Here is a 14,950-nt window from a genome sequence, read left to right on the forward strand (position 1 = left end):
ATGCCAAAAAAACCTAAGCATAGACATTAAAAAAGGACAGCTATGGACATTTTAATGTCAAGAGCAACAGGTGGAGCAGTGGCAGAAGCATGCTAGCCTGCCTTTTTTCTTCCAACTCAACTGTTGGACGTCCACTTCTCTAATGCCTGTGCTTTCATGTTGTCACAAGTGTCAAAATGCATCCAAATGCTACTTCTTTTTCGAACCTTCACTCATCTTTGCACCACACTCCTCTCTCTCCTCCCTGCGTCTCCTCCTCCTGTCACGTCTCAGTGCTGCCACCCCGCCCCTCCCTGCTTGGTGGTATGATCCTTGTCAATCCTCACAGGTACTTTTCTTATGAGAAAAGTAAAAAAGAAAAAAGAACGGCTCGCTGACGGATGTGAGCCGGCTCCTATCGTTCACTTAAAAGAGCCGTCTCGTTTACGACCAACACATCACTACTTTCTATACGCTCCCAGACCCTGAGGAGATTTTGGTGTATAGGGGAGTGAAAGTCAGGTTCAGTTGTGGTGAGGAAAGAAGTGACCCAGCCTTCCAGCTGACAGGGACCACCCACATCCATTAATACATGTGATAATAAAGAGTCCAGTTTGAACAACTATTTTTATTTGAGAAGAACCATCTGTTTCACAGCGATGGTACGCTTATAAAGTTCAAAGCTAGAACACAGGTCCTCCACCTGCTCATGTGTGCAACAGTAACAGTGCTTTAAACAATGACAACTAGACTGTACATCAGCATCTGACATGTCCAATATGTCCAAAACCGCTCCATCCAGTGAAGCATCTGTGTCCACATGCTGGATCACACAGTCCTGGTAAGTCCTCAGATATGATACAAAAGGTGCTGTAACAGAACACCGTATAAAGCCTTTGTGAATGTTCCTGTATTGTTGTGTTTTATGATCACAGACATTACAATTATATTCACATGTTTATAATATAACAGTTTGACTTCTAATCAGCATCAGATACTACAACAGTAGCCATATTGTTAAATTAAGGACATCATTGTGCTTTAAACAAAGTGCTTGTTAGATGATTTAACAGGGTCTGAAAGCTTTCACACCCTCACACTGTCAGAACTGTTGAACCTGGTAACTTTCTGAAACACAAATTCTCCACAGCAGTGACTGGTCGGCTGTGTGGAGGTGGGTTTAAATCTTCTCTCCCAAGTTGTTGTTTTTAATTATTCACACAACTGCTATCACTTTTCTGGTGAACCGTCGAGTTTCACACCATCAGTGTGTGAAAGCCTGTGATGATCTGTCTGTATGACAGCAGGTTGCCTTACAGCGTGGCCATTCACTCTAGTTCACTGAAAGCATTCTGAATCCTTTCACCCCTTATTCTCTCCCAACCCTTATGTATTGAATTTTGCTGGTTTGGTGACTATTGTAGTTTACATTTAGGGCGTGGATTGTTCCTTCAACAGAACCATTATTAAATTCGTTCTCAGTGCATGCCACACAATAACAAACAAAAACTCTGTGGACACCTTCAGTTATATTGCACCTTTGCCAGTGGTTCCCAACCTTTTTATAGCTAATCAATGTCTAGACACATCCCTTATCTCACCAAATACTAAATGGTTCTTAGACTTTGTTTTTATTCTCCAGTATTTAAAAAGAAAAACATTTTAGAAAAATCTGAAAAAAATGTAAAACGCAATGTTATTCTTCTTCTTCCTTAGTCATCTTGGGACCCCTGGGTTGGGAACCACTGAACTCCACTTTTAATTAAATTGTCATATTTAGCATCCCAGCAAGAGAACGACGTGATTCAAGTCCAACTGACATCTAACAAATGATCCCATTAAACTGGCTGAACAATACTGACCTGCTAAGAATACTAGTTTCCAACACTTGAAATGACCGTGTTGGTCCAGCTCAGCTCTTCCAGTCCCAGGGGACACACAGGTCCCCATCTTGCATAACTGAGTAGAAATGAGAAACACAGAAGTGGAGGCCTTGCATGAGGGGGGAGCGCTGCTCCACCAGCCTTTTACAGCACAGAATCATCTGGCTGGAGCTGACACTGGGCTCCTTGGACAGACTCCTGAGAGACAGAGTCTGGAGACACAGCTTCACCACAGCGTCCTCCTCCGCCTGCAGCCTGCACACACAGAGACAACGGGAGTCAGTAACAGACCTGATGGACCAGTTCATGGCTGAACAAAAGGACGACTTGTGATGAGCAGCAGTGATTATCAGACTGTATTTGGTACAGAAAGGGTATTGCCATCAGCCTGTTGTCATGTTCAATTGTGTCCCCCATGACATGCCTCTTTCAGACTGCCATTTTAAGAACGTAAGTGAAGCGTATCATCAGAAACACGCCTCTCAATTGGGTCAGAATTGGGTAATCGAAACATGTTCAGAAAAATGCAGAACAACTCTGCTTGAGTATGTTGAATCTCTACAGCTAGAAACAGCTTGACGGGATTCTTCCTCCATTATTGTTTTGAATGCACTCACTTATTCTACAAATACTGACGCTGCTCTGTTACAAGTCAATACGGTTTCCTCCAACTTCGATCCACAATGCTGTTTGCGATGTGAATTCATTGACTGGGGATGCCAATATTACTCCGTTGTATTAATGTCCTAAGGTGAAATGATGGTAGAGCTTGTTATGGTACTATTGCGGCACATTTGGAAACGCAGTATGAAAAAGGCTGCAGATAATAGATGGATGGGATTCCCTTGCTTTTGGGTTCAATCACAAAACACTGATATAGTTTTATCTGACTGAATACTACATCGTAAGAGAGAAATTATGAGAGCTGGAACTCCAACATCTCAGTCCCTTTGTGGCTTACAGGATTATTTACTGGAAGAATGTTGGAGACACAAACAGACCAGATGATAGGCAATCTTCTTCTTGGCTACATTTTAGGTAGAAAAAAAACTAAAAAAAGAAACTAACTAATTTACTCTGAGAGTTTGAGCGATAGGAAATCAGAGACGGTGCAGGATTTTATTACACTGACTTTCCGCACCTGCATGGCAGCCAGCGCACGCTGAACTTCTGGCACAGCCTGCACAAGTCTCATGTTACACCTGTCTAGCAACTATTTAATGTCTTTGTTCTCATTTCTGAAGTGATTTCAGCACAGTCAGACAAAGTTAGAGGAAGTTAGTGTGCATCCTGGTCAGAGTTGATTTGTAAAATCCACAGAGCTGCTCACAGCCTAGTTGGCTGAACACTTAGTCACACTGTAAAGATCAGAGGAGTTTTTTTCCAGCACCTGCTTCAAAAGTTGTTTAGCCAATTTCATAGACAGTCAATGCTCTGCCTCGCATCACCCTGCCATGCTGGGTACACTGACACACACCTAAAAAGTGCAGTGATTCAACAAAACAAAACCCAAGATGACTTCTCTCATGACTGGGATCATGGACTTTTAGGGGCAGTCCTAGAACAAAGTGTAATGTTGGACTCACTGGTTTTTGCGTTGTGTGCGCAGTCTGGCCTCAGGGGCGTGACTCTGGAGGAAGACCTGCAGCTTAGGAGGGTCACAGTTGGTGGGGATAATGAAGTGCCCCATCTGATGAAGACTGGGGTTTGAGCGGTCACTGTCATTGAAACAAACAACAACAATGTCTTAATGAATCAAAGTATGCAGCAGTGTCATGTGTTTGAGGCGTTCAGATGGTAATGTGACAGCCTACTTCTCCAACAACATGGTGAGCCCCTGTAGGCTTCGGGGGTGCAGGCGAAGGTGTCGGGACATCAGGTTCTTGTGGAAAGTGTTAAGGGTGCTGTAGTGCTCGGCGATGGGCTGGACTGGTCCTAGTCTCTCCACGTGGACCACTTGAGTCCCACCAAGGAGGAGGCTGATCCTCTCTTTCAGCCAGTCAGTCTGCTGCTGCAGGCTGCGATAGCTGGGCAGCTGCTCAAACAGCTGAAGACACACAGGCAGAGGAGGGTCAGAAAACAAAGAGGAACACAGACAGCCTCATGTGACAGCACAAGCACTGCAGCTGCATTACTTTGGTCCACTGATGGTGAACATCCATGGTTCCCAGCATGATGTGTCCAGAGGCATTCATCCCTGACTGGTCAGCAAACACAACAGTGTGTCCTGAAGGGGAAATTAAAGAGGAGGTCACCAGTTCTGCTGGTCTTGGACAGTTGAGCTAAGTAAATGAAAATGTTTGTGGGAATTAGAAGTTATGTGGTACTGCCATTAACAAAAAAGCATTTGTTGGATTTAATTTCATCGCTTTTTTGCAAGCCACCAAGAAAAAGGAGATTTGTGTACAGCACAATGTTCTGCAAAACTGGACATCAAACCAGCAGAGCTGCTAAACAGTGCAGGGGTGCTGAGATCTTTATGAAGCTTGGTAATAGAGCCCAACAGATATGGCATTTTTGAGACAGATGTCGATAAAGATATAGCAACTTTTTGAGCTGGAGTGAAAATAGACCTTTTTATTTGGATTATGCACAGAGTTTTCAGCCCTCTGAGAAAGTAGCTCTCTTGGTACATTGGCGAACATAAAACTTTAATAAATAATATTTAATCTATTACATTGTTAGCCAATTCTATAAATGATAACTGAGAAAATAAAGAATACACAGGAATAAAATAAATAGCTAAATAAACATCCATACTGTTCAGTTAAAGTCAATTTACTGACTATTAGCTAACAGCATTTCTAAATCACACCAAGCAACATTTTCTGCATTACATTTATTGTTTCATAGCGGCACATATCAGACAGCATATACAGCGATACTGATAGGCCTTTGATAGACCGATATCAGCCGATAATATCTGTCAACCGATACATGTGTCGGGCTTTACTTGACAAAAGGTGAGATTTATGTTCTTGAAATACCAGCAGCATATGATGATTTCTATCCTTTTTATGTTTAATGTCATAGCTTTATACATCGGGAAGAAGCATGATGCTAAAACTAGTTGTTGCTGTTACTTCATCCACTCTGATTCAGTTGGGCTGTTGAGGAGACAAAGAATGGGAATAGGACACAAGTGAAGGATTGCCCTGAAAGAAATGCATCTTTGAGAGACAGTAAATGTTCATCCAGAGGGCTGCCCATGTGACCACACCTTCACAACCTACACAACACACTCTGGGTTTCAATCATCAGGTGGAGCAGAAGCAGGCAGAAATGGATCTTTACATCCCATGCTCTGATAGAACAGACAGAGGGAGCTAAAAGATGAACTGTGAGAGCAGACTGATGTCCTGTCCTGTCCTCAGTGAGACACTTTACCTTGCAGGTTGATCAGGGCCTCTGGGTTCTGCTGGGACAGTCGGCTTAGACTCTGAAGCAGACAGCACCTGTGGGCCACTCCCCAGCTGCGCTGCCACCTGTACCACACAACTGACGTCATCATCGTGGTCATATGTACACAATTTCTTACTACAGTAGATCATGCACAGTGTTGAATCAGAGCACACATTTTACTATTCCGTCATTAAAATCATGTTCTGTGATTTATTTCTTTACATGCATGTATATATATTTTTTTCTTTCTCATTTTGAAATACTTAAGACGAAAAGCTTCCCATGTTCAATAGTAAATAATTAACCCTAATGATTCTACGCCTACTGAGAGGTGAGGTCAAAGACAAACTCGACCCCCTGCAGTTGGCATTCAAACACATTGGAGAGAATGATGCAGTCCTCTACATGCTTCACCGTGCTTCATCTGGAGGAAACTGGTGCTTATGTGAGAATCATGTTCTTTGATTTTTCAAGTGCATTCAACACCATCCAACCCAACATACTCAACAACAAGCTAACAGAGATGGGAGTGGATCTTGCCTTTATCTCCTGGATCACAGATTACCTGACAGGAAGACACTAGTATGTCAGGTTGGGGAACTGTGTTTCTGGGACATTAATGAGCAGCAAAGGGGCTCCACAAGGCACTGTTCTGGCTCCATTCCTGTTCACACTGTACACAGCGGACTTCAAACACAACTCTGAGTCCTGCCACATCCAGAAGTACTCCGACGACACTGCTATTGTTGCGTGTGTCAGGAGTTTACATTTACATTTAGTCACTTAGCGGACGCTTTTATCCAAAGCGACTTACAGGGAAAAAAGGGGAACAATCAAGGTATAGTGCAATAAGAGCCATTAGTGCAGCAATGAGTGCTAGTGGCAATTTTTTAAGGAGTAGAATTGTCGTGTGGTGCTAGGAGAGAAGATGCTCTCTGAAGAGCTGGGTCTTCAGGAGTTTTTTAAAGGTAGAACTGGTAGTGTGTTCCACCAACAACACGAGAAATGCAAAGAGTTTGGATTGCCTTGGACGAACAGGTGGACAGGACAGGAATCTGAACATAGGGATCTGATAAAAGCCTTCAGTGACTGGAGTCACAAGAACTATCTCCTACTGAACACCTCAAAGACTAAGGAAATTATCATAGATTTCTGCAGGCTCAAGCCCCCTCTTCAGCCAGTGAATACCTGTGGGGTGGACATCGAGGTGGTGGCAAGTTATGAGTATCTAGGTGTATACCTGGATAATAAGTTGGACTGGTCCCTAAACTCAGACTCTCTCTACAAAAAGGGGCAGAGCCCCCTCTTTTTCTGAAGGAAGCTCTTTGTTTTGAATGTACACAATGTTGTGTGGATTGCATTTGAACTGATTGATGTAAAGTGTTGAATGTGAGATTAGCTTTTTCCAAAATTAAAATAAAATGGCAAAAAATAAATCATGTTCTGCATGCCTGACGTAAGTACTTATTCTCTGCTCTGGGAAGTAAAGAGCCAAGAATGATGGTTGGACCTGGTGCCCCAGAACAATGCTCATAAGACAGTTGAGCAGACTTGTTTAAGTACATTTCAGGGTTGTTAACAGCTCCCACAGAACTCACTGTACTAAGTGTTAAGGCAAACAGTAGAGATGAGTGTACCTGATATCAGCCAGATTAAATTTGTGACACAGTTCCTTCTTCAGTCTGTTCAGCTCATCTCTCAGAGGAAGACTAGCACTGTGCTTCTTCGTCGCCTCAGGCTCGTTGTTTCTCAGCCACAAGCTGATGAAGAAAGGGCAACATGCACAATGAGTTTAATATTAGACAAATAATTCTATGAAACTACCTTTCATGGGGACAAACCCACAAAGAAATGTCCCCTACTCTGCAGTTCCCCTCATCTCTATGGAGCTCTCAATCATCTTTCAGCCCAGTGTTTTAGCTTCACTGTTTCCACTCTGTGCTCTCATCACCATGATGCCGAGGAGCTACTCTGAACAACGCGAACCACTCAAAAAGAGAAACTGGCGTGTGAGACCAACTAAAAAGCTTCCAGTTTGCTTTTCTAGAGCATGTGCAGTCAGTACGTTTGTAGTGTGTGCAGTTGTTTTGCACAGAATCCCAAACAGAAACCATGAACCACTTACTCTTAGAGACTAGCTGGAACAGCACACACATCATCTTTAAAGGAACAGTTTTATATGAAGAGAAACTCGCTCATTTAACATCCTTAATGAGCTGAGTGATTGGATATCAGTCTCATGTCTGTGTGTTCATGCCTGTGTGTTAGCCTAGCTTAGCATAAAGCATGAAAACAGGGGAAACAGCCTGGTTCTATCTAAAGTTCAAAAAGACTGTAACAGTATTTCTAAAGCTTGCTGATTAACATGTAAACTTTGGTCCCGTTTGTTTGATCTGGAGACAAACAGAAATGTATAAAACATCACTTTGTGGGTCTGTGGTGCCAAGTTGTAAGTATCTAGGTGTATACCTGGATAGTAAGTTGGACTGGTCCCTAAACACAGACGCTCTCTACAAAAAGGGGCAGAGCCGCCTCTTTTTCTTAAGAATCTGTAGTAAGATGCTGCATATGTTTTATCAGTCTGTGGTGGTAGTGTGTTGTTTTATCAAGGTTCATACACTTTTTGAGTGGTCAAATTCAAGCACTTTTCAAGGACTTTCAAGGTCCATTTTCAAGCTTTTCCAGTACCTTATAACAGTTGTAATTTGCATGTTTTAGATGAGTACTTCGATACTAAAAGGGGGAGATTTCGCTTAACCATACCAACAGCGATGGTATTACACTTTTAGGAGGAACGGTCTTAATTTCAGATAGGCTACTCATTATTTTTACATTGAACATGTGATTATCTATAGTCTATAGATGAATATAGTCAGATTGCAAGAGAAATACAGTAAGAATTTCAAGCACTTACAAGCACTTAATCCAAAATCAAAGCACTTTTTAAACCTTGAAAATACAACATTTAAATTCAAGCATTTTCAAGGATTTCAAGCACCCGTAGGAACCCTGTTTTATGCTGCAGTCTGCTGGGGAGGCAGCATCAGACACAGAGATGCAAGGCGGTTGGACAGACTGGTCTAAAGAGCTGGTTCTGTGGTTGGAGCCAGGTTGGACACACTGGAGGAGGTGGTGGAAAGATGACCTGTCAAGATGTTGGAGTCCATCCTGAAATACCCGGATCATCCGCGACACAAAACCTTTATGGGCCAAAAAAACAACAGTGGACGGCTCCTCTCTCTCTGTTGCAGGACGGAGAGATTTAAAACATCCTTCTCTCCTACAGCCATCAGGCTGTCTCATTCTAACAGAGCTAACAGACTCACTGGATTTCCCCTCGGGGATAAATAAAGTAATTTTGATTTGTATCATATAGTACTGAAGTGTGATATCCAGCTCTATGTTATATACTGTGTGTTGGAGCTGAGGTCAGTGTTACTTACATGAGTCTAGGCTCAACTCTTTTAGCCTGCTGCAGCTCCTGCTCAGGGTCTCTGAAACCAGTGAAGGCGTAGTAGCTCTTATCCCATTTGATTGGTCTGTAAAAGGACAGCCCTGCCTCAGGTGGACGTTTAGATGTCTCTGCACTTGTTTTCAGTCCCTTCATGTGCTCCATGGGAAGGCTGCAGGACTTCAAGACGTTCATCACTGTGCTCAAGACATCGTTTGTGTGCAGAGTGAAACTCACTGACCGGAACCCTGTGAACCAGGCAGAATCCTTTAGATTTGTACGACAGAATTTACAAATATTATGAGCAACATGAATGGAAACTGTACCTGAGGTGAGGAGGTCTGGCTGCATATCATTGCTGTCCTTTGTGTCCCTGACATAAAAAGTGAGTTTCATTGGCTGAATGGACTGTGAGCCGGGTTTCTGCAGATGTTCCAGATAGCCATTTAACCTCTTTAATGAATTCTCATTTACTTCCTGTAAAACACAACATTGACAGTTAGACGGTGTGGTGAAGAACGGGCTGCAGTTGAATAGTGGTTTATTTTGCTTAGGAAGGTTACTAACTGAGTGAAATGAACCGGAGGTATCTAAATGTCAGCCAAGATAAGAGCTGCTTGAATTCTCTAAATGTTCAGGAGAGAAACTCCAGTACCATCTTTCTTATCTCCTTAAGCATAGGATGCACAGGGCTATCATTTCCCAAAATAATGAAGATAATGGCTTCCCACAATTCATTTGCAGCAGCATCATTTAGAGCAATGCATCATTCTGCTTTTCATAATCAGCATATTAATCTCAACACAGAAGTCTGTCATTCAAAATAAAGGCATATGAGACAATTTTAGCGCTTTTAATTCAACATGTTTGAACACTGTGGTTGCCTTCTCCTAAGTCTCCTTAGTGCATTCTGCTTCACATCTTTCCTTAACCTTCTATCTATCAAGGCCAAGGAAAAGAGGTTAGGAAAAGACAGAATGTGCAGCCCTTTTCTTACACAAATTCTTTGCATGATGATAAATAGCCCTGTGTTCTGACCAACAGTAGCAAAACATCAACAACAAAAACAGCAACACAAATACATTTAATACTACTGACAATCTGAACACCTTAGAATGTGTAACTTCAGTCTGTCAATCAGTGATATAATAATAATATTATTAATAATAATCCATTTGTTTAAATTACTACATAATATCTTTGGATTCTAAACAATTCATGATAGAGAAGAGGCCTACCCGTTCCCTGGGAAATTGACCAAAGAAGTCAGGATGGACTGCAAAATAAAACGGTCTGAGTGCATTGACAGCATCTGCCCCTGACAGAGCTCTGTGCTGGAATAAATGTGTAGCCACATGTTTCCTCTTCAGCCTGCAGAGAAAAGGAAATTAAGTTCACTTAACTTCATTTTTTATATCGATATGTCGCCCAGCCCTACATTTTTCTATTCATTTTTATTGCAAATTTATAATTCCTTCACTTGAATGATACTTTGTGTTTCAGTAGTTGTTGTAGTTACTATGCATATGCAGAGGTTCTTGTTGACATGATTATATTGCATGGTATAGGTCCTAATATAAAGTATTCTACATTTTAATGGCTACTCATCATAATCGTGCATTTAATTGGGTGCATTGTGACATTATGTCACTGAGTCATCTGATTGGTTAATATTAACATGGACCAGTGGTGGAAAAAGTAACTAAGTAAATTTAGTAAAGTAAAGTAAAGTACTTTACTTAAGTACAATTTTCGAGGTACTTGTACTTTACTTGAATATTTCCATTTTATTTAACTTTATACTTCTACTCCACTACATTTTTAGGCAAATATTTTACTCCACTACATTTAGCTGACAGCTTTAGATACTTTTCAGGTCCGGATTTAACATTAAAAAAACACAATCAATTTAAAGTGATTGGACTTTTTTAAAATTAAATCTTGTAACAGTATATTGAGTAGTAAAACTAAAACACTGCTTACATAAATGCATCAATAACATTAATCCAGTAATATATTTAGAAAATATAAAACAATCTGAGTGGGTCCATTCTGCAAAAAAGTGTACTTTTACTTTTGATACTTTAAGTACATTTTGATGCTGATTACTTTTGTACTTTTACTTTACTAAGTGTTGAATGCAGGACTTTTACTTCTTGTGGAGTAATTTCAGTGTGTTATTCGTACTTTTACTCAAGTAAAGGATGTGAATACTTCTTCCACCACTGGCATGGACAAATGGGCTCTGTCAATATGTCTACCAACACTCATTTCAGCCTCAACTGTTGTTGTTGAACTTAAAGCTGATGCTGACACCACTGCAACTAATAATCACATCATACAATCAGTGTTACCTGACGGTGTATCTCAGGAGGGAGTTGACAGACATTACTGTTGCTGCTGGTCAACAGATGAACATTAAATCATGGCCTCTGCAGCCTGTCCATCAGCAGTCCTGATATCATAGAAAATTATTAAAGTCTTACAGCATCAATACATTCATCAAAGTCAAAAGAGGTTTCTTTCAAGATCATTCATCATGTTTACCCTGTAAAGACTGTGCTGGCAAGCTTTAAGAAGGACATTGATGTGACCTGCACTTTTTGTAATGTACATCCAGAGACTGTTTACCATCTGTTTTTGACTTGTGGACGCACTCGAATCCTATGGCAGGGCATCTGTCGTTTCATCTTGGACAATATTTATGGCCAATTTATGCTTTGCCTAAAAAATGTACTATTTGGATTTACAATGTATGAAAAAAGACTTGGAAATGAATATTATCTATGCAACCTCATTATACTGTTAGCTAAGTTTTATATTCATAAATGCAAGGTTCTGAAAACCAGACCTGCTTTTTGTGCCTTCAAAAAAGAATTAGAACTTTACTTTAAAAAAGGCTGTCTAACTACCTCAACCAAAAAGCTGTAAAGACTGCAATTCTGTGCTCCAGATTCGACATATTTACTGAATCTGTGTGAGTATATAATTATAATATATATATATATAAATTATTATTTATTTTTTACTGAATTTCTTACATTCTTTATCAATCTTAGCTAAACTGTTTAAAAAGTCTGCCTTATTCTATGTGTTTTGTATCATCTGTATAAAGTAGGCCTGTCACGATAACACACACACACACACACACACACACACACACACACACACACACACACACACGATATATTTTTCCCAGAAACTATCACAATAAATGATAATATTGTTGTATCGATGTTGATTTGGTTTTATAACGATATTAGAGCATAATAAGTTCATCCTTTTCCACAACAATGATTTTTTTAAATCTTGAGAATATTAAACATTTCAATTGAAATGTGAAAAAGAAATATTAAAAGATTCTAGATAAATCAAACAAACAAATAAACTACAACCAAAACAAATAGAATTCACTTTCAGGCTCTGTTAACAAAACATTGATATGAGATAAACATTATGTATTATTTAATTTAATTATTAAAATAACATATAAACAGCAGAAATTCGTACTGCCTGTCAAACATTTGCAGAATTACTTTAAACACAACACAAAAAAAAACACAAAAATTCACGCATGTGAACAACAATATATTGAGTCCAGAAAAAACATATCTTGTCCATTTTTATATATATTGAACGACAAGTCGATATAGTAATTATCGTGACAGGCCTAGTATAATGTAATCTTCACCAATTAAGATTAAAATAAAAAGCACCCATACATTCAGAGTCGCTGTGATAAAGAACTTCAGGGAACCAGGAGGATATCACTAATCTTAAATCAATCTTAATGTTTACACGTTATGGTCTTCCGTGTTAATAACTGATAAATACACATTCAAAATAAAATATCCAATGAATAAGCAGCTACTTCTGATGTAGCTAGCTTAACGAGTTACATTTAGGCACACGACCAGCACTTGACTGTTCAGAGTAAAATAAGATGTGACCTCCCGTCATGAGTTGGTGTAACTGAGCGGCTCAGTAAAGGTTAAAGACATCTAAGTTACTCAATGACACCAACGCAACATGGCTTCTGTTAGCTCCTCTAGCTAGCATGTTAAGTATTAGCAGTGTAAGGGATGTTGCCGTCAGCTCTCACTGTCTAGCTATTAATATCTCCAAAATAGTGTAAAAATGAAAGTGGTTGTGAGATTGGCCACTAACAACAAACAGCAAGGAAACCGTGCCCTCACCGTGGGACCGCTAGCTGATCCATGTTTTCGTTTTTCTTCTTCTTCTTCTTCTTCTGCTTCTCTAGCCGCAGCGTTACTATTGCGCCACCTGCAGGACTGGAGTAACTAGTACTGCTGCTTGTGCTGGGAATTTGGTCTCTTTTCAGTGATCCAGATCATTTGGCTCAGCTCACCAAGAAGAGCCGGCTCTCTTGGCTCCCAAATGGCTCTTCATTTTACCACTTGTTAGAAAAATTGCATGAGGAAACCTTGAAAATTGAATAATCTGTCACCAACAGAAAAAAACTCACCATTTTTCTGCGCAGATCGTTGATGGGGAATGAAGAGCAGGAGGCCGTGCAAGTTCTCAGTTTAACATAGTTTTGTTACAGTACGTCAAAAAATGTGCATTTTACAGAGATTCTCCGGGTTCAAAAACTCATGTCCCTGAATACAAACAGACGGGTTTCAGTTTGTGAAGTCTGAACCACGTCTCTCTCCCTGAACCCAATAAAATACTAACATTTGTTTACAAAACATGCTGGTCGATTTCTTCCAGGAAGTTCCGCCTACTTGATCCGCTGATTCGCCAGTTTTAATCCATACAACGGCACGTCAAGCCACCTGGTTGCTTGCTGCCGAAACCAGGCCTTGCCCTGACCTACTAACAAACTTGTTAGCACAAACATTTTTCCTTGTTATGACTTACAGAGATTCTCACACGGGATTTTCATTCGGCCTTCTGTGGTCTCCCCTCTCCAGACACACATACACACACACACACACACACACACACTCACAAATGCACATACACATACAGCAAAAACTGTTCATCAATATATGTGGATGTCATTCTTTGTGATTTATAGAATCTTAATCAGTTTAAGCCAATGAAATATATGTCAACAAAGTAAACACAGTTTCTAAATCAACATTAACACACAAACATAATCATTGTATCAAAATTATATTGCCTGATTTAATATAAATGCATAGAGAGAGATATTACACCCAAGGTTTTGACCTTTGATAGTTACCTGCGTCACGCACAGAGACAGAGAACAGAGACAGACAAAATAGAAGCAGAATAATGAATTATTTTAACACACTTATACCTTTTATAATTTAGCCAAAGTTAGCGTTGTTTTTATTTGTGATTTGTATTTGTGCACATATGGTCACACTGTTAAAATAATCGCCAATGTCATTTTTTGTCAATTTTTTTTTTTTTTTTGCCTAAATCATCTCCTCATGACGCCGGCCACCTATGGTAAAATCGGCTACATCCTCAGATCAGATCATGTGATTTTAACCCTTTAAGGTAATGGCCCATGTCAAGTGTGTGACTTAAGCGGATTTATTATGCCTAAATCAAAATAAAATGTGACTTAGGCAATTTTTAGGGCCCGAGCAGGCATCGACCTGTGAGGTCCCTATTGTATTTCGAATGATTATTTATTATTCTTGTGCCCAAATGATCGCATTTTCACTGCCTGAACATACCCCAAAACTCATGAAACTTTGAATATAATTCACACATGGCGAAAAATTTTATAATCTATTGTCATCCTGAAGTTCCATCACTAGGTGGCGCTATAATAAAGGAAAGTGCGTTTTGACTAATAACTCCCACATACTTCATCGCACATTCAAAAACCTTATATCCACGCGTTCACTGAGTTGTGCTGAATCTCGTGATATAGGCCACGCCCATTTTCGCCTACCGTTTTTTTATCGCCAATTCGCGAAATGTCGCAAACCTACTTTTTCGAACTCCACCTAGGCAATTTATCGTTTCGCACCAAACTTTGCACACAGCATCTATGGACCCTCATGACAAAAAGGTATTAAAAGAATTTTGATAATCCAAAGAATACTCAGGTTATTAAATAACAACAAAACAACAAGTTTTGTATAATAATGCACAAACTATCCCTTTAATCCTCATACAGTGTCTGAAGGAGGACTCTTAACTGATATGTATAAGTTAGAAGAGGCAGGTAGCAATGGTGGAAAGTAACTATGTACATTTACTCAAGTACTGGACTTAAAGTACAATT

At 40.0% G+C, this 14,950-nt stretch overlaps 1 protein-coding gene across 3 annotated transcripts; it reads right to left on the reverse strand.

Moving 5' to 3' along the window:
- Nucleotides 1-592: 592 nt before the first annotated feature.
- tcaim (T cell activation inhibitor, mitochondrial) lies at nucleotides 593-12,966 on the reverse strand. Of its 3 annotated transcripts, XR_009394815.1 has the most exons (12): nucleotides 12,912-12,966; nucleotides 11,070-11,170; nucleotides 9,954-10,086; nucleotides 9,042-9,192; nucleotides 8,708-8,963; nucleotides 6,902-7,024; nucleotides 5,250-5,347; nucleotides 3,998-4,089; nucleotides 3,677-3,909; nucleotides 3,449-3,580; nucleotides 1,842-2,117; nucleotides 593-849 (listed from the first exon to the last, which is right to left on the reverse strand). XR_009394815.1 is itself a non-coding variant. In XM_059339742.1 (11 exons), exons 2-11 carry the CDS (start codon nucleotides 11,102-11,104, stop codon nucleotides 1,892-1,894), a joined length of 1,479 nt encoding a protein of 492 aa, XP_059195725.1. In that variant the 5' UTR covers nucleotides 11,105-11,170; nucleotides 12,912-12,966; the 3' UTR covers nucleotides 593-1,891. The 3 variants fall into 3 exon arrangements, 2 of the variants coding, with proteins under 2 accessions (XP_059195725.1, XP_059195726.1); XM_059339742.1 differs by having other exon boundaries at nucleotides 593-2,117; XM_059339743.1 differs by lacking the exon at nucleotides 12,912-12,966 and adding an exon at nucleotides 12,438-12,723 and having other exon boundaries at nucleotides 593-2,117.
- Between the last annotated feature and the right edge of the window lie 1,984 nt (nucleotides 12,967-14,950).

The sequence above is a fragment of the Centropristis striata genome, chromosome 8 (assembly GCF_030273125.1).
Source record: "Centropristis striata isolate RG_2023a ecotype Rhode Island chromosome 8, C.striata_1.0, whole genome shotgun sequence".
Classification (NCBI taxonomy): domain Eukaryota; kingdom Metazoa; phylum Chordata; class Actinopteri; order Perciformes; family Serranidae; genus Centropristis; species Centropristis striata.